The sequence below is a fragment of the Crocodylus siamensis genome, chromosome 13 (assembly GCF_052110815.1).
Source record: "Crocodylus siamensis isolate JL-2025a chromosome 13, ASM5211081v1, whole genome shotgun sequence".
Classification (NCBI taxonomy): Eukaryota; Metazoa; Chordata; order Crocodylia; family Crocodylidae; genus Crocodylus; species Crocodylus siamensis.
Window position 1 is genome coordinate 15,497,268 of NC_143407.1, and position 8,024 is coordinate 15,505,291.

Sequence of the window (8,024 nt, forward strand, 5' to 3'; positions counted from 1 at the left end):
ACAACTCAACAAAACTCGTTAAGTGGCTCTCCAGCCCAAATAATCGCCCACTCCTGGTCTAGCCCTGGCTGGGCTCTGAGTGTCACTGAGCACACAGAGCCAGTGCTCTGGGATGTTCCAGGTGTTCACAGCTGTAGCAGCTACAGCCATACCAGTCACAGGCAGGCAGGCAGCCTGAGGAGGCCCTGATGTCCCATGCCATTTAATCCGATGTGCTGATGGTCCAGGGAACAGCAGGTCTGGATGGGAATGTTCCCTCACAGGGAATTGGATTACTGGGAAACAGATCCTGCCTGGGCAGGTGAATCTCCCTGCCCCTTCTCTAGCCCACTCTGTTGACCTCTCCCTCAGATGCTCCACATCAATCCCATCCTGTTTCAGCCCCATCCCTCAGGCTTGCTGTTTCCCTCTTTTCTGCTACTTCCCCTGCTAACCCAGGGAAACACTCCTACTTTCAGTCTCATCCCCAGCTTCCTGTGTTCTCTCTTCTGGTGGAGATACTCACACCAAGGGATATGGCAGGTACGGCGGGCATAGCAGTAATAGGGTAACAGCTGTTCTGATGTGTGGCTTCATCCACCCTGTCTGGCAGCAGTGCGTCTGACAGCAGCACATTACAGGCCCATCTGTGCTATCTGTTGGGACAAGAAAGATCTGGGATTAGGGTGAATTTAACAAGGTGGGATCTCACGGCCCCTCTGAGACCTCATTTCCTCTAGCAGGGGCTAGAATTCTCCACCATTCCCTTGCAGAAGGGCTGCCCATTTTTAAGAGGTTTGGGGCTGCTCCTCAGAGAGCAGAGGGCTCTGCACCAATGGTAGGAGATCTACCAAGGTGTCCGCTCTGTGCTATGCTGTGTTCCAGAGCCTTGCGGGGGTGCTGGGCTGGGGCTGAGCTCCTGTGGCTGAAGAGCAGGATCAGGCTGTAAAACCTGTTTGCATCCTTCCAGCAATCTGCAGCTGCCTTTTCAGGAGGATCTGGGCACAAGGTCAGGGCATTGTCTCCACAACAGCCTACACTGGCACAGATCAGTGTGGCCCATACCTGGTCTTTCAGCTTCTACCTCCCATCCAACCCCACCCAGCCCCCCTGTCCCCTAATTCACACAGATGTTCTCCAGTAAGGCTGCTCTGGACTCATCCTATGCAGCTGCTTTCAGGCAGGCCTGAGCCTGAGGGCTGGAGGGCAGCAGTGCCAACAAGCCCTGTGTGACCCCCAGGAGTTTGCCAGCCCCTAAAGAGCAGCAACACTTAGCTTTATCTGTATCCGCACATCTCCACAGCTGTCTCGGTGCTCAGGGTGGGCCTGGAGCTGTCTGTGTGCTGGGGACACTTGGCCGGTGGAATCCCACGCAGCTCCCTCTTGGGGGTGTTGTAGAGCGTTTCCCTCAGCACTTTTCTTGGCCAACGGGCCGCCATCTGTGTGTGGTTTGGGATACTGGAATAAACCCTGTGTCCTTTCACAGGTTTCTACCCTCAGGGCAGTGAGGAAAGCCCCGTTGCTGTGGAGGATGTGAGGGCAGAGGACTGGCAGGTGTCCTCAGGCCTTTCTTCTCCCCTGATGCTCTGGTGTGGTGCTGTCTGCGCTAGTAGGAAGAGCAATGCCAGGCCCTGCTCATGGGGCTTCCCTTATGTCTCTGCTTTAGGAGTGGCCAAGGGTGTCACTCGAAGGTCTGCCTTGTCTGGCAGGGCTGAGGAAGGAGAGTGGGTTAAAGAGGCCCAGCACAGCCTGGTGACTCTTCTGGGAAGACGGAGATGTGTGGAGCACTGGCTAGATTTGCTGGCCTAGATGCAGCTGGGAGGTGCTGATGGCGAATCAGGCCAGAGTGAGGGCTTCCTCTGGTGTTGGAGGGTCTGGCCTATTGTGCAGCCTTGTGAGGGCTCTGTGGTTATCCCACATACTTGCTGACCTCCCCCTGCATCGCTACATCTGCTGCTCTGTGCAGCTTCATCTCCTCCTCCGTGCTTTATCCCTGGCTCTGAATGCTGCCATCACGCGATAGAAAACTCGGCAGCTGAAGCCCTCACGAAGGCCATGTTTCACATGATGGGTCAAAGCCTGCAAGCTGGAGAAGATTCGGCAACAGGCCAGGCACTGCAGGCCCTCCTGGGTGGGCAGGGGCTCCTGTGGGGTGACAGTCACTGCCTCACTGTCGTCATTCTGGGCTGGTGCCTCCTCTCCTTGTCCTCTAGCGCTGTCCTCTGCCTCAGTGTCCTCATCGCCTAGCTCAGACCTGGTGTGGTGGCTGCTCTGGTCCAAGCCAGCAAAGTCCTCTCCCACTGTATACTTGGCCTTATATATACGGGGCCGTTTCCTAATAGGACCAAAGCCAAACCTGGTCTCCCAGGCCATAGTGATGCCATTGACTGCTGTCACATGATAGTAATATAGGTATTTCTCTTGTTCCTCCTCTTTGGTGTCTCTCACAACTGCTGACCTCTTCCTCTTCATGCCCCTGCCAGGTGGGTCACAGGGGCTCTTGGTGCACAGGCGATTGGTGGCCACGGGCTCCACAATGCGGGTAGAGGAGTGGCTTGTTACAGGACTCAGCCTGGCCTGTTCCTTGGGGGCAGCAGAGGCCGAGACGCCCTCTCCAGCTGCCTTCCCAGGGATGGGTGTTGCTGCACAGGCCTCCTGGTGACAGGGAGACTCCCTGGGTCTCTGTGAATCTGCGAACAAGAATTCAAGGCCCAGTCTGACTGGCAGTGTTCAAAGGGAAACTGCCTCCTTCCTCCATGTTCTGGGCACAAGGGGGCACCTCCAGCAATGGGAAGGCAAACACCGACAGCTGAGAGCAGGGGATGCCCACTCAGTGAGACGTGCCCAGCTGGGGCGTCTAACACTTTCCTCAGGAAAAGACCCGGAGCCCCTCATTTTTGGGATGGTAGAAACTTGCCTGGACAGAGTCTTAGAAGTTATCTTGTAAATCCCAGTAGTGTTGTGGCCCCTGGGGACACACGTCCCTGCCCTGACATCTAGGAGCCTGAGATGTTCAAGGGAAACTGCTCCTCCTGCTTCTGCTGGGAGTGTCAGGGCCTGGCTGTGCCCATTTTCACCCTCTCAGGACTTAGAGCTCCTTGCTCCAAGAGGCCAGTACACCTCCATTTGCTATTTCTCCTTAGAGAGTTGATCCACTGACTTGTCAGTGCTCAAATTTCTTGTCCCCTTCTCTCCTTAAATCTCCTCTGGGGTCTCCCCCTCTCCCCCCCACAGAATAAAGGCCTGCATTTTCCCCTCTGGATGGTCTCTGGCTCTTTCCTGTTTAACCCATTTAGAGATCTCTGTCTTGCCTTCCTTTGAAACATTTCTGCCCCTGCACTGTGCTCTGGGCAGTTGTATCTCCCCTTCAGAGAAAAGGCTCTTGTTCTCCCTGAGCGCCCAGCTCAGTAAATCCCTGGGGCAAACTGAATTTTTGTAACTGGCCAAAATGAAGCATCAAAGCGGGAAGTCAAAGTCAGCCCGAAACTTTCCACTTTGCTGCCATGGATTTTTTTATTATAATTTTTAGAATCTCTCAAAAACAAAGAAATACGTCATGTTTGGTCTTCAAACATGACTTCTCACAGCCAAATCAAAATGCTTCTTTCAAACTCTTCCATTGTTTCTTTATTTCTGACACCAAGAACCTGCCAGCCCCACCCCTGAGTCTCCTGTTACCACAAGTGATGTCCCTGGCACTCACCTGCCCCCTCCTGTTCAGCTCTGGGCTCCACCTCCCAGGCATCACCAGGAAGCCCCTGGCTTTGCTTCATGGTAAGCTCAGGGCACACTGGACAAGGCTGGTGCCTCTCAGGTCCTCGACACCTCCCAGAGCGTCTGGCCCAGCACCAGCAGTCAGGCCGAGATATTACCAAGGAATAGGAGATGGCTCTGTGCTCACACTAACTGCAGTAGCAAGAGGCTCCTGGCTGCCCTGCCTCAAGCTCTGTGATCCAAACAGCACCTGGTTGTTAGGATATGAACGGCTTGGAAGGTTCTGAGTCGGGCGAGCTCATCACTGCCTGGGCGACATCACAGTTGCTTCTCGGCAACGCAGGAGATCTGTTTTTTCTGATTCTGAGATGCTTTCTTGCCACTCACAGATTTCAGCTCTTGCTTTTGCTAGTAGGCCAGTCTCTGCTGCATTTTACTGGTGTGTGTTGGCAATCCCTTGATTTGAGGATGATCTCTACCACGGCCCACTGGTGGGTCTTGAGGTGATTTCCTTGAGTCACGTATCCATCCAAAGAAGCTGCAGGTTTTTTGACAGAATAGGCTACAGGCTAGGATTTCTCTCCTTTTCCTGTCTTCACTCTCTCTTCTTGGCCTTGAGGGCCAGACACTTTATCTTGAAGTAGACTGCCACTTGACTGAGGTTGTCCTGCCATTGGAGTCAGTTAGCAGTTGGTTCCTCCCAGGGAAATCATCACCTCCCTGGACCTGTTCCTGATGTACCTACTAATTCATGGCAAAGTGCAGTTAGCTCTGCTAATTACTCTGTCACATCGTCAACTCATATTCATCTTGGACAACCACTCCAAGATCTCTTTCTGCTGTTGAGAAGGTCATCCCCCAGCCTATAGGTGTGCTGGTGATTCCTTCTCCCTAGGTGCAGCACCTTGCACTTGTTTTTGTTGAACTGCACCCTATTGTTCACTGCCCACTTCTCTAACCTGTCCATGTCCACCTAGATTCGGTTTCTTCCCATCAGTGTTTTTACTTCACCCCACAGTTTTGTCACATCTGCAAATTTGGACATAGAGCTTTCCATGTCCTCATCCAGGTCACTGATGAAGATACTGAACAGGACTGAGCCTTGGGGGACCCCGCTGCCCACGTCTTTCCAGGTCGATACCGACCCATCCACCACCAGTCTCTGGGTACGAACCTTAAACCAATTTGCTACCCACATGACTGTGTAATTGTCTATGGCACAGCCATTCAATTTGTTTATGAGAATGGGATGGGATACCATGTCAAAGGCCTTCTTAAAGTTTAAGTAGATTACATCTACCTCAACTCCTGCATCTAAGCATTTAATGACCTGGTCATAGAAAGAAACAAAGTTAGTCAGGCAGGATCTACCTGCTATGAACCCGTGCTTGTTGCCCTTCAGCATTGTATTACCTGCTGGACTCCTACAGATGTGATCCTTGATAATTTTTTCAGGGGTTTTCCCAAGGATAGAGGTGAGACTAACCGGTCTATAGTTACCCAGATCCTCCTTCCTCCCCTTCTTGACAATAGGGACCACAGTGGCCCTTTTCCAGTCCTCTAGGACCTCGCCTGAGCACCATGAGTGTTCAGACAGCCATGCCAGTGGCTCTGCAATGACACTAGCTAATTCTTTCAGCACCCTTGGATGGAGCTCATTGGTCCCGCTGACTTAAACACATCCAACCCCTCCAAGGGTCTCTGTACTGGGTCAGCGCTGACAGTAGGTGGGCTGGTGTTCTTCCTGCTCCTATCTGTAATGCTTTTGGGAGATTTGTCTAGATCTGTGTTCAAGAATACCGAGGAAAAAAACTCATTGAAGAGCTCTGCTTTGTCCCTCCCAACTGTCACCAACTGCCCTAGTCTGATCTGTAGGTGTCCTATGCTGCCCTGCACCTTCTGTTTTGCTCCCTATATACCTGAAGAAGGATGTTTTGTTGTCCCTAATTTTTGTTGCCAGCTTAAGTTCTAATGCTGCTTTGGCCTTTCTAACTGATTCCCTGCAAGTGTGAGCCAAAGAGGTATACACCTCCTTGGTAGCTACCCCCTGCTTCCATAGCCTGTATGCCCCTTTTTTTGCCCTTAGGTTTTTCTGGATTTCCCTGCTTAGCTAAGAGGGCTTCTTGGCCCCTTTGCCCCCTTTCTACTCAGTGGGATTGCCTCCTTCTGCACCCGCAGGATCGCTTCCATGAGGAATGACCACCCTTCCTGGACCCCCATTTTGTCAATGACCTTGAGCTTTAATGCCCCACTAACTAATCTTCTAAGCACCTAATCTCCTAAAGTCAGCCTTTCTGAAATCTAGCACTTCTGCCTTGCTGGTTACTTTCCCCACCCTTTGCCAAATAGTGAATTCAATCAATTGATGGTCACTATCCCTTGAGTTACTTTGGACTTGCAGATCCCCCACCAGGTTGTGCCCTGTAGCCAATACTAAGGCCAGCAAGGTGTTCCCTCTAGTGGGATCGTATACCTCCTGCGTTAGGTGGAGGTCCTATATGCAGGTTAAGTACCTACGTGAGTGGTTAGTTCTGGCTGACTAATCCTCCCATCAGGTCAGGGTAGTTTAGGTTACTCATGAAAACCGTATCTCTCAACCATACAGCCTCTGAGAGCTGCCCAGGGAATTCCAGGTCTAGCTTATCCTCCTGATGCGGTGGTCTATAGTACACCCCGACTACCAAGTCCCTTTCCCTCCAACCCCCTGGTATCCTAACCCACAGTACCTCAGTTTGGCCCTCCTCTAATCTCATCTTGATTATAGACAATGTATATTGCTCCTTAACATAAGAGACCAACACCTCCCACCCCTTTTTCCCTACTCTATCCCGTCTGTACAACTTGTAACTTTCAATGCCTACTGCCCAACCATGAGTAGGGTCCCACCAGGTTTCAGTTAGCCCAACCAGGTCTAAGTTGTTGCTTGCAAGCAGGAGTGTAAGTTCCTTCTGCTTGTTCCCTAGGCAGTGAAGGGGGATGAGACAGGTGTCTGGAAGGGGAGCATTAGGATGATCAAGGGGCTGGCAAGGGAGTGATGGGGGATTGTTCACTTTGTATGCTACATCTGAAAAAATGCAAAAAGAACTTAGATCCATAAAGGAAGGTAAAGCCACAGGCATGGATGAGATCATAGGAAAGTAGGGCTGGAAGGGACCTCAGGAGGTCATCTGGGCAGTGAAGGGGGACGAGACAGGTGTCTGGAAGGGGCATATTAGGATGATTTGGGGGCGGGCAAGGGAGTGACGGGGGATTGTTCACTTTGTATTCTACATCTTAAAATGCTCAGAGTAGGATCATCCTTAACTAAACCATCCCAACCAAGTGTCAGTCAAACCTGGTCTTGAAAATTTCCAGGGATGGAGATTCCCCAACCTCCCTACATAGCCTGTTCCAATGCTTGACCACCTTCATAGCAGCTAGGCAGGTGGCCAAAGCCACAAGGCACTTAGTTCTTAAGAATAAAATAATCTGACTGGTCTCATTCCCAGAACTCTTAAAATTCTGTGGCCTGAAAGCTATTCAATAGCTAATGAAGTTTTTCACCAGTATTTTGGAAACTAGAAAATTACCAGCTTTATTTAAGAGGACAAAAATTATAGTGAGAGTAAAACCTGGTAAGGATCCCAATAAAGCTGAGAATTACCACCCAATAGCTTTATTAAGTGTAACTTACACATCATTAGAAAGACTGACGTATAATAGAATTTTTCAGACCATAAATGAACATATTCCCTCTGAGCAAGCAGGGTTTAGACCAGTGCTTCCCAAACTTATCCTCAGCATGACCCCATTTATGGGCCCATTTCCTCAGCATGACTCCTCACTCCCAACCCACAGATCCCAACCCCTGCGACCCCATCCACTGATGTTGTGACCCCATCTGGGTCCTAGTATTCAGGACTCCTGGGTTCCATTCCTAGGTCTGTCTTTGACCTGCTGTGTAGCACATAGCCAATTACATGTTTTCTCTGAGCAGTTTCCCCACCTGGCAGGAATTAGGGAGGACAAACTGGGTATGAGCAGGACACTATGAATGGCAGCCCCTGTTGTGTGCAGGTGTCAGCACTGAGATGTGCCAATGGGCTACGGGTTAAATGAGCTACTTAGTTTGTATGGTGCGAGTGCTTAGGTCAGATCTGGATCCTCAAGCTGAACTTTTCTCTGTGCATCTTTCCCCTTAACAGAAACTGCCATTGCTACTCTCCCTAGTAGAGCAGGCCAAGAAATTAAGGCTTAGTGCTGAGAAAACACGAATTTCTAAAACACTTTCTAACCTACATGTAGATAAAACAACCCAAAATCCCACATTTTGCCAGAACAGAAAACCCAGA

General features: G+C 50.8%; 1 protein-coding gene across 1 annotated transcript; it reads right to left on the reverse strand.

Annotated features, from left to right (window-relative positions):
• Positions 1 to 1,947: 1,947 nt before the first annotated feature.
• Positions 1,948 to 2,451, reverse strand: LOC149853983 (protein FAM170B-like). The gene has a single exon (XM_090026578.1). It carries the CDS (start codon positions 2,449 to 2,451, stop codon positions 1,948 to 1,950), a length of 504 nt encoding a protein of 167 aa, XP_089882704.1.
• Between the last annotated feature and the right edge of the window lie 5,573 nt (positions 2,452 to 8,024).

What these genes read in the sequence shown, in the direction of transcription:
- LOC149853983 (XM_090026578.1), bottom strand. Translation starts at nt 2,451, where the DNA reads ATGAAGAGGAAGAGGTCAGCAGTTGTGAGAGACACCAAAGAGGAGGAA.